Source organism: Lithobates pipiens, unplaced genomic scaffold (genome assembly GCF_037356315.1).
Source record: "Lithobates pipiens isolate NorthernLeopardFrog02 unplaced genomic scaffold, aLitPip1_a1.2 Scaffold_37, whole genome shotgun sequence".
Classification (NCBI taxonomy): Eukaryota; Metazoa; Chordata; class Amphibia; order Anura; family Ranidae; genus Lithobates; species Lithobates pipiens.
This window is the reverse complement of record NW_027507825.1, coordinates 13,445,233-13,465,466: the sequence shown is the minus strand read 5'-3', so window position 1 is coordinate 13,465,466 and position 20,234 is coordinate 13,445,233. Positions and strand designations below refer to the sequence as shown.

At 46.2% G+C, this 20,234-nt stretch overlaps 1 protein-coding gene across 3 annotated transcripts in view; it reads right to left on the bottom strand.

Moving 5' to 3' along the window:
• Positions 1-20,234, bottom strand: part of ITPK1 (inositol-tetrakisphosphate 1-kinase) — a 218,963-nt gene that overhangs the window by 75,368 nt on the left and 123,361 nt on the right. For all 3 annotated transcript variants that reach the window (XM_077466732.1, XM_077466731.1, XM_077466730.1), the window contains one exon: positions 4,322-4,439. In XM_077466732.1, coding sequence (XP_077322858.1) covers positions 4,322-4,439 — 118 coding nt within the window. The remainder of the gene's footprint in view (positions 1-4,321; positions 4,440-20,234) is intronic.

Sequence of the window (20,234 nt, the reverse complement as noted above, 5' to 3'; positions counted from 1 at the left end):
ACTGCGATATGCAAACTGATTTGGGGGACGTAATTAACTTTTACCCGACACTCCCAGCAGGGAGGGCAGCGTCGAACTGCCGCCGGGAAATCCGCAGTGGATTCTCAAGGTTCTCACATCGCAGTAGAGTGAACTGGCCCCTTAAAAGGTGTATTATCCCCTCCCCCCCATAAAAATTGCGTTTGAAAAACTGCTTCACAAAAAAACAAACTATTACAACGTTTGCCATTTTATTCTCTAGGATCTCTGCTACAAAAAAAACATGTTTGGGGGGTTAGAAGTAATTTTCTGGCAAAAAATACAGATTTTAACCTCTTCTCTCCCAAGGTACGTCATATGACGTCCTTGACTTTGCAGGGGTATATCTAATGATAGGTGCAGCTACAGACATCATTCAGATATCGGCTTGATCAGCCGGCGATTCCCTACACCATAAAAATCATAGCGGCTGTTTTGCTGCTTGATCATTCTTACGGGAGGCGAGAGGGGACACCACCCCCTCCCGCCGCTTCCAACGGTGAGTCGGAGAACAGATCCGCCGGCCCCGGACGGTGACCATTGAGATTTCAGGTGGACCAGATGGTCGCCAGAGTCTCAAGGATCGTTCGAAAGGCCGGGCAGGATGTTATGACGTCACGCTTGGCCTCGAACATTAAATGGCGCCGCCTTGGCTGGGAAGACGAGATCGTTTTTTTTTTTATTTTTTTTATTTTTTATTTCAGGCTTCCCAGCCTAGAGGTGAGATGCGGGGTCTTATTGACCTCATATCTCACTGTAAAGAGGACCTGTCATGTCATATTCCTAATACAAGGGATGTTTACATTCATTGCAATAGGAATAAAAGTGTCAAATTAAAAGAAAAGAAAAATGAAAAAAAAAAAAAAAAAAAAGTTTTTTTTTTAAAGCGCCCCTGTCCCCGTGAGCTCGCACACAGAAGCGGACGCATACGCAAGTCCCGCCCACATATGAAAACTGTGTTCAAACCACACATGTGAGGTATCGCCGCAAAAGGTAGAGCGAGAGCAATAATTCCAGCCCCTCTAACGCAAAACACGTAACTAGTAAAAAAATTTAAATAGTCGCCTATGGGGATTTTTAAATACCGCAGTTTGGCGCCATTCCACAAGTGTGCGCAATGTTGAAGCGCCACATGTTAGGTATCTATTTACTTGGCGTAACTTCATCTTTCACATTATGCAAAAAAATTGGGCTAACTACTTTTTTTTTTTAAGCCCCCTTTCACACTGGGGCGGTGGGTGCGTCTGCAGTAAAGCACCGCTATTTTTAGCAGCGTTTTACCGTCTCTTTCTCTGCGCTATTCGGCGCTTTTACTCCCCGCTAGCGGCCGAGAAAGGGTTAAAAACCACTGCCGTGTATACACCGCTCCAAAGATGCTGCTAGCAGGACTTTTTTTTTTTTTTTTTTTACGTCCTGCCAGCGCACCGCTTCTCGGGGCTTTCACACTGGAGACACAGGAGCGGCTCTCTCAGGGCGCTTTGCAGGCGATATTTTTAGCGCTGTAGCACCTGCACAGCACACCAGTGTGAAAGGGGTCTTAAAGCATGAAACAGTTATTTTTTTCCAAAAAAATACGCGTTTGAAAAATTGCTGCACAAATACTGTGCGAGATAAAAATTTGCAGTGACTGCTTTTACCCCCCCCACCCCCTCCATGTGAATGAGCCCTTGTATTTTGTGATTCGGGATCTTCGTGTGATTGCGCTCTTTCCTATGTATACTGAAGCGAGAAGGTTATCGGGAGTCAGATGATCTGGACGCAAGTGGTTTTCCCCAATTGCGTTCACCAGCAATTTTTTTATTTTTTTTTAGCTTCAGTTTTTAAATGCAACCTCAGTGTAGATTTCACCTATCCTGCTCTCCCGGGGATTCGCTCGTCCTCCACAAAGCCACCCTTTATACCCGCACAATACACTGGCCTTTCTGTCGGCGGCCGCAAAAAAGGAACAAAGACTCTTGGAAGAGACGAGAGGGGGGAACAGGTTTCTGGGCGCTGAGTCCATGTCCGCATACAATGCCGCCCTTCACCGGATCCGATGTAGGACACCATTATCCAGAATGACACATGGGCGATCGACAACCCCCCTCCTCTCCCCCCCGCCCTCCATGCCAGAGACGCAGGGAACTCTCTTTTCCATCGTACAGAAATCATCATTCTTCACAGATAGAAAAATAAACAGAACGGACGGCCTCGGGCCTTATACAGACATCGGTGCAGCCTTCAGCTAGTGGTGCGATTCTACGACCCATTGGAGGCACAGAGAGAGGAAAGAGACCCCCCACGTGTGCTCAGACCACCAGTGCTGGGACAAGGACATCCGGAGCCCAGGGAAAAAGATTTGGGGGGGGGGGGGGGTGTGCTAGAAAAGGTGATAAAACAGAGGGGGGAGGGGATTTGTGCTAGGAGGAGAATTTTCACCTGGGGCAAAGATGCCAAACCGCCCCCCCTCCATTTATGATGTGCAAGCTTAGGGGGATCCTATGTCCAGCAGTCAAAATCACTGCCGCTGTCACTCCTCCTGTCAGCCGTGTAACAGACGGAAGGCACCACCGCCCCCCCCCCCCCACGGTCCTTACAGTAATCCTATTGCGCCCGGGGTGCCCAACCCTCTTGCCCACCCCCTTGTCCCGACCCTGCGGACCACTGTTAGTGTAAGGATCCAAACAAAGAGGTCAGCAACAGAGTCTGATATACCCTTCATATCGGGTTTATTAGAGATCCATCAGGAAAACACCAATACAGAGAGTGTTGACGCATTTCAGCCCCAGTGGGCTTTAGTCATGACTGAATCTGGAAATGGCTACATCATCTAAATGAAGTGGTTAGCAACACAGTTTGCTATGCTCTTCTAATGGTGTTAGAGATCCATGAGAAGAACACAGGTCCCAATAGAGAGGGGGTTGATTAAAGCCCACCGGGGCTGAAATGCAGAGTGTGTTGATGCGTTTCAGTCATGACTAAAGCCCACTGGGTGTAAACGCATTTGGAAAAGGTTACGTTATCCAACACCGTGTGCTATGCTCATCAAATATTGTTTATTAGAGATCCATAAGGAACCCCAAATCCAAAAACAGAGAATGTTGACACATTTTAGTCATGACTAAAGCCCACTGGGCTGCATTGCGTCTGGCAAAGGTTACATCATCCAAATGAAGTGGTTGGCAACATTGTGTGCGATGTTGTTCAAATTGTGTTTATTAGAGATCCATTGGGAAAACACAAGTCCACATACAGAGAGAGTGTTGACTCGTTTCAGTCATGACTAAAGCCCACTGGGGCGAAACACGTCTGGCTACATAGTTATTTTTATACCTGAAATGTGTCTGGAAAAGGCTACATCATCTAACACTGTGTGCTATGCTCTTCCAATTTTGTTTATTAGAGATCCACCAGGAGCACACAAGTCCAAATAAAGAGAGCGTTGACGCGTTTCAGCCCAAGGGGGCTTTAGTCATGACTGAAATGTGTCAACAGTCATGACTAAAGCCCACCTGGACTGAATTGCATCTGGCAAATGCTACATCATCCACATGAAGTGGTTGGCAACACTGTGCGCTATACTCTTCAAAATAGTGAGAGCCATCAAAAAGCACACAAGTCCAAATACAGAGAGTGTTGATGCGTTTCAGTCATGACTAAAGCCCGCAGGGGTGAAACATGTCTAGCCAAGGCTACATAGTTATTTTTATACACCAACCGTGGGATCGCTCTGGAAGGTAAAAACAACTGTAGTAGTCACTGCTACTCCGGGTCCTGTGCCGAGTGGCTGCCTTGGTGCATTATGAATACAGGAGGTTGCCCGGTCAGCATGGGCACCAGAGAACACTTTCCATTTTCTCAATGAATGCAGTGTTCAAAACACTTTTAGCAGCTGTCACATGACCGCTATAACGCTCGTTCTAGTCTCCCGGGGCATGGAGATATACACTGGTGCTTTCCATGGGGGGGGACTACAAACCCCAGCAGTCCTTGTGGTTCTTGCCGTCCGGCCCCCTGCTGTAGAGAGTGCTTAATTTCAGGAGGAAAGGCAGGACTATTAATTGAGGTCACCTGGTGGGAACAACCAGAGCTGGGGGGGGGGGGGCTTTGGGGGGAGAATCTGCACCATCACAACGTTGGACGCAGGTCTGTAATCCAGCAGTGAAAGCTCTTATCAAAGGGTGACAATGCTGCCTGAAATTCTAAAGCTTTAATGTAGAGTTGTCACCCTGACAGGAAGTGATCCTTATACAGTGGAATGGGCAGAATTGCACAGTTATTTGTTACATCGTATCGGGGGAGAAACACTGTAGCCATAACTTACCTTGCATGTAGGACTCAATCCTGCGGATGAGCTCGTAGGACTTGGAGCGGTCCAGCAGAGTGCGGATAGCGGGTAACGGGTCCAAAATGATGGTTTCTGGGTGCGCATCAATATATTCCTGAAAGAGAAAACAAACAAATTAAGGAAAAAAAAAAAATGTGTGTTCAGCCATTGTGGCCCACCCCCCCAGCCTGCTGTCTTCCTTTCTGCATTACCTGTCCTGACGCACTACTGCCTGTGCGTTTACACGCACGGTGTTAAGTCAAAATGAATGGGCTGCCAATGTATGGCAAAGGCAAATACCTGGACATGTGCCATCTTTTTTTTTTTTTTTTTTAACTCCGTATGAGCATTGCGTCATGTTACAGTGCTGGTCTTTTACCACTTAGGCCGCGTACACACGGGCGGATTGTCTGCCCAACTAAGTTCGTCAGACAATCCGACAGACAGTCCGTCCAAATTTTGAATGAACGGACTTGACCACACACGATGAGCAGACAGTCCGCCGAAAACTTGCGCGATGACGTGTACAGCACGTACGACGGGACTAGAAAAACGACGTCCAATACACAGCAATGCAACCTTCGGCCGTGTAAATCCTTTCTGAGCATGCGCCATACTTAGTCCGTCCAACTTGCCTACACACGAGCGGACTGTCCGCTGAAACCAAGTTTGGACGGACAAAACCAAGTTTCAGCGGACAAAATTACGGAAATTCCGAAAGACAAAGTCCGTCAGACTGTCCGCTGAAAAAGTCCGCTGAAGCCCACACACGAGCGGATTGTCCGCTGAAACACGGTTCAGCGGACTAAGTTGGGCAGACAATCCGCCCGTGTGTACGCGGCCTTAGGCTCGGTTCCCAATGCTGCAACCCCAAAGTCATGCAACTTCTAGGGCACCCCTTGCTGGCGCCCTTCCCCTAGCCCCTCTGCTGCGTCCATTGACCCAGACAGCAGGACTCGGCCCCCGCCCCCCCCCTCCTCACAGAATTTGACTGACAGCAGCAGGAGCCGTTGCGACTTGCATGGCACTTGATGCAACTTCAAAAGTGACTTTTGACATGGGAATTTATAGATAGGAAACTCCTATCCCTCATATTGATTAGCGGTTCCAAATTAATAACAACTACTGCAGTAGGGAACAGACGCAAAAGATACACTCCACATCTTTCCAAATAACCGTTCTGCTTTATTATGACGCAATTCAAGGTTTTTATACACATGATTACGTAGGTATCACACGAATATTACAATTGTAGGTTTATGGTAACAAGGGGCGTAACATAGGCAGGCTAATTCTAATCAGGACTCAAAAGAATGCAAACATGTAATGAAAACATTATTAGTGCTGTGTGCACAGTGAGGGCAGTGTGCAATATATACAAAATAGAACACAATTATATACAGAACTTTCCTTTACACTTTTCGACTTTGCAACTTCTCTGACTTCAAAGTGACTTTCATGCGACTTTTGCAACTTTGGCTGACAATAACACCTTGAAGTCATAAAGACAAGACCAAGACCAAGACCAAGACCAAGACCGCTGCCTTGGCATTTTTTTTTTTTTTGCGATTTTTAACAGCTCAGTCTGTGGCACTCTAAGGAAGAAGCAGAAAAGTACGGCGGGAACGTTTGTTGCAATTAAAGTGGTCCCAGAAATTAAAGCCTCAAGAATGCATTAAAGGTGAAAAACCTTCTGTGCTACAGCTCCCCCTCCTTTTTATTTCCCGAGCCCGATTCGATCCAGCGATGTGCACAAGCGCAGCGGCTCCAGCCACTGCCTCTCTCCTCATTGGACAGATGGATAGCAGCGGGAGGCCTTTGTCAATCAAATGCTGCGAGGAGGGGCGGGGCGGAGTCCCGCTGCCTGTTTCAATGGTACGCAGCAGCGAGGGTCGGGAGCGTACATGCTCATTCTGTGGGGGGCACCCAATGAGGAGGAGGAGGAGCCTGGAGTGTGGCAGGGGACCCCAGAAGAGGATCGGAGCCGCTTTGTGCAAAACAATTACTAAGAGAAGGTAAGTATAAGCGGTTATTTTTATTTACAAAAAGTAATGCGCTTTGATGCGATTGTCAGTGCGATTATGTAGTGCGACTTTGGATGTGCTTAATATATTCTATGAAGCCAAGTCACTGCAGAAATCGCACCAAAAGTAGCACAGGAACCTTTTCCAAAACTGCACAGAGACCCCATTAATGTGAATGGGCACCACTGAAAATAATACGATTTCCCTTCTCATGCGATTCTGAGCTACTCAAGTTGCATCAGAGATCGCACCGGTGTGAACCAGTACTTAGATGGTGCCCATTGCAATGAAAGGGTGTTGACTTCTCATGCGATTTTCTGTGTTGCATTAGAAGACGTGGCAAATGTGAACCGGGGCTTAATGTACTTGTGTGTCAGGGCGTTATTCTATATAAAAAAAATAAAAAAAATTAAAGTGCAATAAAAAGGCGGGGCGCAATAAGACGCAGATTTTAGGTTGGAAGGAGGGGCAGAATGGAAGCTTGGTCCTCCTTCATGGTTACGAGTTGCCCCAGATTCCCAGGGACCGTCCTGGTTTGCGTTTCCCGTTCATGACCCCAGTGCGACCCCAGTGCAGCTCCATTCATACCTGTCTGAGACACCGCACTGCCACAACCCTCTCAATAAAGTTTCATGAAATAAAAAAAAAAAAAAAAAAAGCTGCCTTCTGCTGCACTTAGCGGGATGAAAAGATTTTGACTTAAAATATAAAACACTGATCAGCCTTAACATTACGACCCCCCCCCCCACCTAACACTGACCGGGTTCCCCCTTTTTACCGCCAAACCACGATCATCGTTTTATAATCGTCACCAATGTTACATTTCTGCTCTGTGCAGCCATGGCAACCGTGGCTTCGTTTGCACACACCGCCCCCCTCCAGCTTCTATAATTGTCTCCCCCCCCCACGTCTGCACAGATCTGGAGGAGCGGACTATGGATCCGAGAATGGGAAGATTATCCATGGCCTGGAGCAACCGTCTCCAAAACTGCGGCCCGGGGGCCAGATCTGGCCCTTTGTTTGCTTTTATCCAGCCCTTGGGGCATTATTTCATCCACTGATACCAACAATGGGCCATAATTGTCCTCACTGAAACCAATAAAGGGCCACAATTCATCCCAATGACACCAACTATGGGGGTACTATTCCTCCCAATGACACCAACGTTGGGGCACAATTAATCCCAATGATGGGGCACTATTCCTCCCACTGACACCAAGTTTGGGGCACTATTCCTCCCACTGACACCAATGATGGGGTACTATTCATCCCACTGACAACAATGGGGCACAATCCCTCCCAATGACGGGGCACTATTCCTCCCACTGACACCAATGATGGGGCACTATTCATCCCACTGACACCAATGGGGCACAATCCCTCCCAATGACACCAATGATGGGGCACTATTACTCCCCCTGACACCAACTATGGGGCACTATTCCTCCCAATGACAATAGGGAACAATCCCTCTCAATGACACCAACTATAGGGCACTATTCCTCCCAATGACACCGACAATGGGGCACAATCCCAATGATACCAACGATGGGGCACAATTCCTCCCACTGACACCAATGATGGGGCACTATTCCTCCCAATGATATGGCACAATTCCTCTCACTGACACCAACTATGGGGTGCTATTCCATCCAATGAAAAACAATGGGGCACAATCCCTCCCAATGACAACAATGTTGGGGCACAATTCCTCCCACTGACACCAATGATGGGGCACAATTCCTCCCACTGACACCAATGATGGGGGCACTATTCCTCCCACTGACACCAATGATGGGGCACTAGTCCTCCCACTGACACCAATGACGGGGGCACTAGTCCTCCCACTGACACCAATGACAGGGGCACTATTCCTCCCACTGACACCAATGATGGGGCACTATTCCTCCCACTGACACCAATGATGGGGCACTAGTGCATGCACTACTAATGGTGCAGTGCGACTCCAGCCCAGTCAAAATGAATGGGCTGAAATCGCACTGCATAGAACCGAATGTGACTCGCATAGAAATCCTGTGCGATTCGCATGCAGGTCATCGTGTGAATGCGCCCCAAATTGTTTTTTCAATGCAGGAAAACCATGTTAGTGTTCACTGTAGCCAATACTTTGGGAAGTCTTCTGTGCAATGTTCCCTTTTTTAACCGTTTATTCTTCTTTTGCAAAAATTATTATTTATAAAAAATAAAAAAAAGGCATTTTTTAGTGTACCCCCCCCCCCCCCCCTAAAGATAAAGATTTGACCAACATTTGTGCAATTCTCATGCGAGGTACAAAATTGCAACCGCAATGTATTTTTACTCTGCTATCAGGAAATGTATCATTTTTTTGGGGGGGGGGGGGTTAAGTAATTTTTACGTGTGTGCAATTAAAAACAAAACAAAAACTCATTCCAGAGGGTTCCAAGTGGTTGATCGGCAGAGCAGAGGTCAGGGGACAGGGCAGTGGGCGGATCCCCGGGGACGAGGACGTTGCAGGTACGACCTCTGTACTCCCATCACACCCACAAGAGTTATTCATACATGGAGTGGACTGTGTTTAGGTCTAAACATGAACTATTTGAGGATGTTTTATACACATTACATCATCGGAGAAAGAAGTTTTCTGCATTCCAAAGCACTCGGGCTCGGTTCACACATGTCCGATACAAAATTTCCCCTCAGTTTTATACTGCAAATTTCCAAAGCAGCGGTTCAGCTGCGATTTAGATGCAAATTTTTGGAGCCGGCAGCCACCAGTGTCTTCAACATTAGCCGGTTGTTAAAGAGCGGGCCGGGAAGTCGGCCGCCGCATTCCTCAACAACAAATGACTGATTCCCCCGGTGAGAGCTAAATGTACAAATAAATAAATAATAATAAAAAAAAAAAAACACACACATTTCCGGCAAAAAAAAAAAATTGTTAAAAAATGTTGCGGGTCTCCCTCCCCCGTCCATATCAGGCCCCTTTGGGTTTGGTACCGATTTTAAGTAGAACTCCATGCCAAAAAATTAAATATGGTGTGGGGTCCCCTCATAAATCCATACCAAACCCTTATCAGAGCATGTAGCCTGGCTGCCAAAAAAGAAAGGCGGCAAGCAACCCCCGCCCCCCCCCCCGGAACCATACTACGCCACATGCCCTCAACACGGGAGGGAAGCTTGGGGCAGGAAGAGCCACTGACCACCCCCTCTCCCTAATGCACCTTGTGTTGTGATGGGGACCAGTACCCCCTCCCCACAACCCTGGCCAGTAGTTGTCAGAATCTGGAATCCCCCTTTAACAAGTGGACCACCAGATCAAAGCCCCCCCCCCCACGTGAATGAGTATAGGGTACACTGTACCCCTACTCATTCACCAAAATGGTACCCCCCTCCCCAAAGCACCTTGTCCTCATGTTGATGGGGACAAGGGCCTCTTCCCCACAATCCTGGTGGGTGGTAGGGAACAAGTGGACCACCAGATCCATCCCCCCCCCCACGTGAATGAGTATGGGTTACAACCTGGTTATTGTATGTCCTCTGTGGCCACGTCAGTGCCTCCTCCTCTTGGTGGTCCTTCCTTTGGTGGGAGCCCTCATGGGGGCTTTGAGGTGTTTTTTGTAGTCATTGGTTGATTCGTATAACCCCTGATGAAGCCATAAGGCGAAACATGTGGGGATAGTATCAGATCTCTGTTCAATTGGAATTCTTCTCATGTAACCACCACAATGGAAATGTTAAACACTTGGGGAACTGTTATGCTTGTATTTTAATCACGTTCATAATAATTAAAAATAAATATATGTGTAATATATATACACATATATATATATATATATATATATATATATACACACACACACACACACACACACACACACATACACACACACGCTTGCTTGTCGCCCCTCCCCCTTTCCTGGCCTGCCAGCTCAGATAAGGACCTGGTAGGATTTTGGGGGGGGGGGGGGGACCTAAAAGGATATTGGAGAAAAATGAAATTGTTAAAAAAATAAATACATAAAACACCAAAAATGACACCAGTGAAGGAACTACCAGGGTCGCAAAGTTTGCACTTGCGACTAGGCTGTGGAGTTCGGCCATCGTGGGGGGGGGGGGGGGGACCCTAGGATGGCAGGAAGAAGGTCGTAATAAAGGGTCCCACAATGCGAGTAAAAGGCTCCAGGATCAGAGGGAAGGGCCCCTATCAGGGGGGACCTTCATGTTTTCTTGCACTGGGGGGGGCCATGCCACTTGACCCTTGCAGTGGTAGGGTTATGGGTTCAATTAGCTTGTTTGTCTACCATCTGAAGGTTGTATCCTGTCTATATGACATTGACAGTCATCAACAAGAAAAGTCTACAAATCTGTATATGAAATCTCATCGCTGACAATATGGGACAGCAAGCAGGTTTGAAATTTGAAAGTCCACATGAAAATCCACCGGTAAAACAAACAAATGAAAATATATATTTATTGATGTCAGACTTCTATTTCCCTTTCATTTTGCAGCTCTTGCAAAGCCAACAGTTCTGCTAACCATCTTCTGAAAGGCCGACGTCTGCTTTATATCAGCAAGTGACGAGATTAAACATGAGGGCGCCGAGACCAACGATGGAAGCTGAACGCCGGGCACATGAAAACCCCATTTAATGCAGTTCTATATTTACTGAAAACCCATTAAATGTATTTATACGTACAGCTAGTGAAAGTACCTGAATCTGTCTTGGTATCAGCTCTATGTCATTCACTACACAGCAACATGCAGACTGAAGAGGGAGAGTAGCACGTGTAAGCCAACACAATGCTGCCAACACTGTGAACATGCTGGCAGGAGAAAAAAGCAGAGGGGTGACCCCATCAGTCTTCTGCCGCTCCTTCATTTTCCTTTCAGCAGAATATGGGGGGGGGGGGTATCCTGGAGCAGCCTGTGCTGCTGAAGCAGTGGGGGGGCTGGGCGAGTCCAGGGCTGGTCTGGCAGAGGTGACTGGCTGAACCAAATATTCAATTCTAGGTGCAAAAGGTATATGTGATCAACTCCAGAATCTATTATGGAAGATATATGGCACCACCATCCCCCGATGTCTGCATAGAAAACAACGTTTGGGAAATAAGGTGCACTTATATTTAAATATATATGATAAACACACTATATAAAGAAAAAAAATAAGTATTGTAATACATAAGAAAATATAAAATGGCATTATATACAATACATCTGCATCCGTTTGGGTAGAAAAGGACACATATTGATGTTGTAATGCTGTGATCCACACTTGTATTCTACATGTTTCGCCGTAAGGCTTCTTTAGGAAAAGTGTGGCATCTTATTTACTGAATAAACATACATATCACGTGAATATTACATTATTCAAAACACAAAAAAAGAATAAAAAAAATATAAAAAAATATATATATATATATATATATATATATATATATATATATATATATATATATATATATATATATATATATATATATTGTAGACATGTCACTGGAGAAGTGATCGAGGGGGTGTACATCTCACCTAGGTTGCTACACAGTGTGAGATGGTAAATCCAGGATGGATCAGTTTCTCAGCAGCGATATGCTGCTGAGTTGTTATTTAATTTTGCCGGGCCTGGGTTTATATGGAATGGCAGGTAGGTTTGGTAGAGGGACCTGTCATTCCACATCCCCCGATCCAGTTCTGGGTTTGGGATCAGGTGAGCTTGGATCCTAATTAGCCTGGGAAGCTAAAGGCTCTGTAGGGTCTGCAGGTGATTGCTCTCAGCCAGGGAATGAACAATCTGTCTGTTGAAGGAAGCTGCAAGCACAGCCACTGCTGGAGCTAAAACTCACCCTGCGATATCCAGGCGAAAGACGCTGTGTTTGTAAGTGTCAGATAGGTGAGCAGAACCTGTTAGTAAGCGCCCAGCCGGGCTAGGACTTTTATTTTTGTTGTACTTAGAAAGCACGGTGTTGCTGTATATTTTGTTTGCTGGACTGTTTGTACCACGAATAAACGCCAAGATCTGCTTTATAAATTCCAAGTCTGCTGTGAACTGTGTCCAAACACACCCTACCCCGGGAAGATCCCTTACAATTGGTGGAGAATGCGGGCAAAGTCGGTTGCTAGGGGCAACGGTGTGGACAGACTTGGCTACAGCTGCTTATGTCCTGGGTGAAAGCTGCAATGACACTCCAGGAACAGTCCAGCAACATGGAGGAGATGCTGAAGCAGTTTATGCAAGTGAGTTTGCAACAACAGCAACGACATGAACAGTCCATGGCGGCACAACAGCAGATGCATAAGGAAGAGTTGCAAGCTTTGCGCCAAAGCCAACAACAACTTATCGAGCACCTGATAGTAAATCGAGAGGCGCCTGTGGTTGCTAATCCACCCATAGTGATGGGAGCCGCTCCAGAGATTTTTTTTGGGAGAAGGACTGTGCAGAAAGCGCTGCAAAAGATGACTGCTGAGGACGATGTTGAGGCCTTTCTAACAGTATTTGAGCGCGTGGCTGAGCGAGAGAAGTTACCAGCCGCTGAGTGGGCAGAGGTAATTGCGCCCTATTTAACAGGTGAACCCCAAAAGGCCTACTATGACCTCAGTGAGCAAGAGGTTAAGGACTATACTCGGCTAAAAGAGGAGATACTTGCCCGACTAGGAGTTACTACTGCAGTCCGTGCCCGGAGGGTACGCAACTGGAGCTACAGTCTGGACAAATCAGCGAGGTCCCAGATGTATGACCTAATCCATTTGGCAAGAAAGTGGTTGGAGCCAGACACTTCTACTCCTGCACAAATCCTAGAGAAGGTCGTGATGGATCGCTACCTCCGAGCGCTTCCTACTGACTTGCAACGCTGGGTGGGACAAGGTGATCCTAAGAATGCAAACGAACTTGTCAACCTTGTGGAGAGGTTCCAGGCGACTGAGGACTACCTCCGTGATGTTCCTGCAGCATCTTCACCTCCCCGGAGCGCCAGATCTGTGCCGTCAGCTGGTAAGAGACTTCCATCTATTGGGGGAGTGTGGAGGGGTGCTGATGGGGGGAAAAGAGCTCAAGTGGTGTCTCAGGGACAAAAGACTGGTGATGGTCCAGGGTGGCTAAGGGGCTCTGAAAAGGACTCCTTGCCAAAGAGACCAGGCCCTATCCAGTGTTGGAGATGCCATGAGGCGGGACACGTGTCGGCCCATTGCCCTCTTACCTCTGAACCCATGGAATGTGACGCTAGCCGGCGTCAGTCGCTATTTGCGGAACCATCTTGTGCTGCAGTTCCTGGACTAGAGACTGAACCGCAAATCTGCGATATTACAATCAATGACTTTCCTGTTAAAGCGTTAATGGACTCAGGAAGCCTTGTAACCTTGGTGCATGCTAGCCTGGTGACTGGGGACTTAGAGTCTAAAAAGCATATGAGCGTTGTGTGTATACATGGTGATACAAAAGTGTACCCTATAGTGCTGGCTAAAGTCGGGACTGAACAAGGCACAGTACAATATGAAGTGGGTGTGGTTAAAAACCTCATGCATAATGTAATATTGGGGCGCGATTTTCCTTTATTCTGGGCTCTCTGGGAAAAAAGAAAAATCCCCAAAAGGAGTGAGGATATCTCTAAGGTGGTTGCTTTGTCCACTGTGAATGATAAAAGTGTACAGGATGAAAATGATTGTTTTCCTTTGCAGGTCCTGGCTGGGGAGGAGGAGGCTCCTCCCACTGAGCAAAATATACTAGACTTAGAGGTGTCTAGCGATAATTTTGGGGCTGCACAATTACAGGACCCCACTCTCAAAAATGCGAGAGAGCAGGTTGCTGTTATGAACGGGGTACCTCAGGAACCAGATGCTGAAAAAAGATTTCCACATTTTTCGGTGACTAATGATCTTTTCTATAGAGTCAATAAGGTTAAGGATGAGATTGTGGAACAGCTTCTGGTACCTAAGCCGTACCGGCGTCAGGTGCTTGACATGGCACATAACCATGTTCTTGGGGGACACTTGGGGACTGACAAAACGCGAGAGAGGGTTCTCCAGAGGTTTTTTTGGCCGGCCATATATGATGACATTAAAAAATACTGTGAGTCGTGCCCCACATGTCAGGTTAGTGCCCCAGTGTCACATTTTCGCAGTCCTTTGGTTTCGCTCCCTATTATAGAGGTGCCTTTTGAGCGTATTGCCATGGATTTAGTGGGTCCCATTGTAAGGTCAGCTAGAGGACACCAGTATATTTTGGTAGTCCTGGATTATGCGACCCGCTATCCTGAGGCTGTACCCTTAAGAAACACTGCATCTAAAACAATTGCACGTGAGTTGTTTTATATGTTCTCTAGGACTGGGATCCCCAAAGAAATCCTAACTGACCAAGGTACGCCATTTATGTCGAAAGTAATGAAGGAATTATGCAGACTATTTAAAATCTCACACATCCGTACCTCTGTGTACCACCCCCAGACGGACGGATTGGTGGAGAGATTTAATAAAACTTTGAAACATATGTTGAAGAAAGTGGTGGCAAAAGATGGTCGTGACTGGGATCATTTATTACCCTACCTCATGTTTGCTATTAGGGAGGTGCCCCAAGCGTCCACAGGGTTCTCACCATTCGAGTTGGTCTATGGTCGTCACCCTAGGGGTCTACTAGACATTGCAAAAGAGACATGGGAGAATGAGTCCACCCCATACAAGAGTGTTATTGAGCATGTAGCACAAATGCAGGACCGTATAGCCACTGTAATGCCCCTGGTAAGGGAACACCTCCAGAGGGCTCAAGAGGCCCAAAGTAGAATTTACAACCGGTCCGCAAGAATCAGGACATTCAACCCAGGCGATAGGGTCCTTATACTAGTCCCCACTGTTGAGAGTAAATTCTTGGCGAAGTGGCAAGGTCCTTATGAAATTGTTGAAAAGGTCAGTGAGGTGAACTACAAGGTGCACCAACCAGGTAGAAGGAAGCCTTTCCAAGTTTATCACATAAACTTGATCAAGCCCTGGAAAGACAGGGAATCCTTGGTGGCGACAAATACTGTTAATAATTTGTCACCACCAATCCCTCCAGTCAAGGTAGGTGATACTCTATCAGTGTCACAGAAACAGGAGGCTCAGGAATTTTTACAGAAAAACAAAAACAAGTTCTCTGACCTCCCAGGGCGTACCCACCTCATCCATCATCACATTGAAACTGAGCCTAGAAGCAGAGTAAACCTTAAGCCCTATAGGATACCCGAGGCACGTAGGGAAGCCGTATCTGCCGAGGTAAAACGTATGCTTGCTCTGGGGGTAATTGAGGTGTCACAGAGTGAATGGTCCAGCCCAATTGTGCTAATCCCAAAGCCCAATGGAACTTGGAGGTTCTGTAACGATTTCAGAAAGTTGAATGAGATCTCCAAGTTCGATGCGTATCCTATGCCCAGGGTAGATGAGTTGATTGAGAAGTTGGGTAACGCCAGGTACATAACCACCCTCGATCTCACAAAGGGCTACTGGCAGATTCCACTTTCTGGTGAGGCTAAAGAGAAAACTGCATTCTCCACCCCTGATGGGCTATTCCAGTATGTAGTGATGCCATTCGGGTTACATGGGGCGCCTGCAACTTTCCAGAGGTTGATGGACTTGATTCTGCGACCACATCGTGATTACTCAGCTGCCTACCTCGATGATGTGGTCATTTTTAGCCCTGATTGGGAAAGTCACCTCTGTAAGGTACAGGCCGTGTTGGATGCCATAAGTGATGCGGGGTTGACCATAAATGCCGAGAAGTGTGCTCTAGCCCTAGAAGAGGCCAAATATCTGGGCTACATTGTTGGAAGAGGATTGGTTAGGCCACAGCTAAATAAAATTGAGGCAATACAGAATTGGCCTAGACCCCTGACAAGGAAACAGGTTAGAGCTTTCCTGGGTATTACGGGTTATTACCGTAGATTTGTGCCGAACTTTGCCTCAGTTGCTGCTCCGCTAACTGACTTGACAAAGGGCGGAAAGACAGCAATGGTCACGTGGACCCCAGAGGCCGAGGAGGCTTTCCAAAGCCTTAAGTCTGCCTTGTGCCAACCACCTGTGTTAGTCACCCCCGATTTCAGGCGAGAATTTCTGGTCCAGACAGATGCCTCTAACACAGGCTTAGGTGCAGTACTCTCACAAGTAGTGAATGGTGAGGAGCATCCAGTGACGTACTTGAGTAGAAAACTAACCCCGGCCGAGAAAAATTATGCCATTGTGGAGCGAGAATGTTTGGCAGTAAAGTGGGCCCTAGAATCGTTAAAGTATTACTTGCTAGGCAGGAAATTCAAGTTGGTGACAGACCATGCCCCCCTAACATGGATGAAGTTAAACAAGGAGAGAAATGCAAGAGTGACTAGATGGTTTCTCTCCCTACAAAACTTTAATTTCACTGTGGAACACAGGCCAGGGAAATTACAGGCAAATGCTGACGCATTGTCAAGGGTAAGTTGTCTGTGGGGACAAAAGGCTCAGCCCTCCGGTCTGAAAAAGAGGGGGGGGATATGTAGACATGTCACTGGAGAAGTGATCGAGGGGGTGTACATCTCACCTAGGTTGCTACACAGTGTGAGATGGTAAATCCAGGATGGATCAGTTTCTCAGCAGCGATATGCTGCTGAGTTGTTATTTAATTTTGCCGGGCCTGGGTTTATATGGAATGGCAGGTAGGTTTGGTAGAGGGACCTGTCATTCCACATCCCCCGATCCAGTTCTGGGTTTGGGATCAGGTGAGCTTGGATCCTAATTAGCCTGGGAAGCTAAAGGCTCTGTAGGGTCTGCAGGTGATTGCTTCTCAGCCAGGGAATGAACAATCTGTGTGTTGAAGGAAGCTGCAAGCACAGCCACTGCTGGAGCTAAAACCCACCCTGCGATATCCAGGCGAAAGACGCTGTGTTTGTAAGTGTCAGATAGGTGAGCAGAACCTGTTAGTAAGCGCCCAGCCGGGCTAGGACTTTTATTTTTGTTGTACTTAGAAAGCACGGTGTTGCTGTATATTTTGTTTGCTGGACTGTTTGTACCACGAATAAACGCCAAGATCTGCTTTATAAATTCCAAGTCTGCTGTGAACTGTGTCCAAACACACCCTACCCCGGGAAGATCCCTTACATATATATATATATATATATATATATATATATATATATATATATATATATATATATATATATATATATATATATATATATATATATAGTACTACACTGTTATTTATTTTTTTAAATCTTTTTTTAATAATTTAACAATATTCATCTGATATGTATGATTATTTATTCAGTAAATAAGTTCCATGCGTCTCCTGAAGAAGCCTTTATGGCGAAACATGTAGAATACAAGTGTGGATCACAGCATTTCAACATCAAAATGTGTCCTTTTCTAGCCAAATGGATGCGGATGTATTGTATATAAATGCTCTTTTCAATTTTCTTGTGTATTACAATATATATTTTTTTTTTTTAATATAGTGTGTTCTTCATATATAAATGCACCTTAAGTCCAATATCTCCCAAACCTTGTTTTCTATCCAATTCTAGGTGTTTGCAGCTGTGTGTCTGGCATAGAGGGATCAATAGGAAGCTGAGAGACGGCTTTGGGTTACGTCCAAACTCTTTGCTGCAAAAGAATATCCCAGAAATGGCAACAATTTTCCTGCAGCAAACATTTTAACAACATGTAACAGTACCGGATAAGATGAAACAATGCTTCCAGGTACAGATCCTTATATGCAATTGGAGATGCATGAGGAAGTGACCCCCCCGCCGCCCCTCAGGTGACAGTGCTCAGGCCTGAGCAGCCAATCACCAGCCCTGAACACTTTCATTTGGGGAGGGGCAGTGATGTCATCCATCCAGGTAATTTCAGGCACCATATAATACTGGACATTACCTGGGGCTGAGTTGGTGAGAGAGCACTGATCAGGGCCGTCTTTAAGGCAGGGAAAAAGGGGCAGCTGCCCTGGGCCCTGTCATTGCTGTGGGGCCCAAAGAAGCTGCCTCATACTTGCCAACCATTCCAGTTTAAATTCCCTTGTCCCTTGAAATTTTAGTCCTGTGCTGCGTCCCAATATCTGTGTGAAGTGCTGCTACCAATGCTGCCCAGCCCTGCTCTATTTTTGAGTAAAGATGACTCACCTGCAGACCCTGTGTTTACATGTAAATAACCGTCATTCATATGTAAATAGCAATGACATTCATATGTAAATATCTGAGCCCGACGACATTGATATGTAAATAAAGGTGGCATTCATATGCATATCATGCCCCCCTGCAGAGAGGAGAAGATGTGCTGTAACCTACAGCAACCAGTGAGCAGTATTACTGTACAGTAATCTCTAGCAACCAATCAACAAGCAGAAATCATGTGCTGTAACCTTTAGCAACTAATCAGTGAGCCTTAATGTGTGCTGTAACCTCTAGCAACCAGTCAATAAGCGGTAAAGATATGCTGTAACCTCTGGCAACCAATCCCAATCGCTGCTTGATCTGATACAGTAAACTGATTTTAAGTGTAGCTGCTATTTATTGTAAGACTCAGAGAAGGTGGAGAGCGAAACTACATGGGGGGGAGGGCCCCCCCCCCCCAAGAAAAATTTTGCCCCGGGTCCAATCAATATTAAAGACGGCCCTGGCACTGATTGAGTGGACCATTATGACCACTTTACTGTTAATGGGTCAGTTGTGTATAGCATGTTCAGGCTCTCTGCCTGGCTTCTGGAAGCCCCAACCCAGTATAAAATAATGGACGGCTTTGATTAATCGCAGGCGACATTATTGTATACTCAGAAAAGTGTGCACAGCTGTCAAAAAGCAGTCTGTATCAGTGTTTATAAACAATACTTGCTTAGAAACAACGTATAAAGATACAGTGTTTCAATGTCATTTTGTCTCATTCTGTTCATTCATCTGCAGATCAAAGGGATGAACTTAGATGTGCAAATGTCAGTTAATGCAACCCAAAAAAAGTTTTTTTCCTAAAAAATAAACATTTCTGTTTAACGCCTCCTTAACCAGCCCTAATTAACTCCTTATTCTCCTCCTTTCTTATACTATATATTCCTGCTAATTTTTGTGTTTGTTTCTATTTCATTAACTATTAATATTTAAACATTTTTGTTTTTTTGTTATTTTTTTCACATTTAATTTATATTTACACATATCTTCCATTTAGGCTCTGGTCACATCTAGGCGTTTTTCTGCTCTAAGCCTCAGTTCTAAAAACGCACCAACATGACAAATGCTATTCATTTCAATGGCCCCTGTTCACATCTTAGCGTTCTGTTGCCCCCAAAGCAAAACCACCCGTCGCTCAAAAAGGTACACAAGCTTCTTTTTTGGCAGATTACAGGCGTTTTAATTCTTTTACATTGGCGACCTTTTGAACTTCAAAAACGCCTGTACAGAAAAAAAACGCCTGTACGGGAAAAAACGCCTGTACGGGAAAAAACGCCTGGGAAAATAGCAATGCCTAGATGCAAACAGAACCTTAGAACAGTGTTAAAGAGGAAGTAAACCCTGATGAGTTTACTTCCTCTTTTTTTACCCTGCAAAGGTAAAGCATAATGGACTACTGTGCATCGCATCGCATCGCATAGTAGCCCATTATGTGTCACTTACCTGACACAGGAGCCAGCGAAGTCGCGCTGTCCCCTGTAGTCCGCCGCATCCATCTTGCTGGTGGCGTCTCGCAGCTCCGCCGCTGTCATTCGGCGAAGCCGCGATGATGTCACTCCCGCGCATGCGCACAGGAGTCGACAAATGCGGCAGCTCCATTTTTGGAACTGCCGCGTTCAGTGCGCCTGCGCGCCGCTGTCTACGGCGCATGCGCCGTAGACAGCGGTGCCCGTTTTCGGGCAAATATCTCCTAAACCATATAGGTTTAGGAGATATTGCTTGGACCTACAGGTAAGCCTTAATCTAGGCTTACCTGT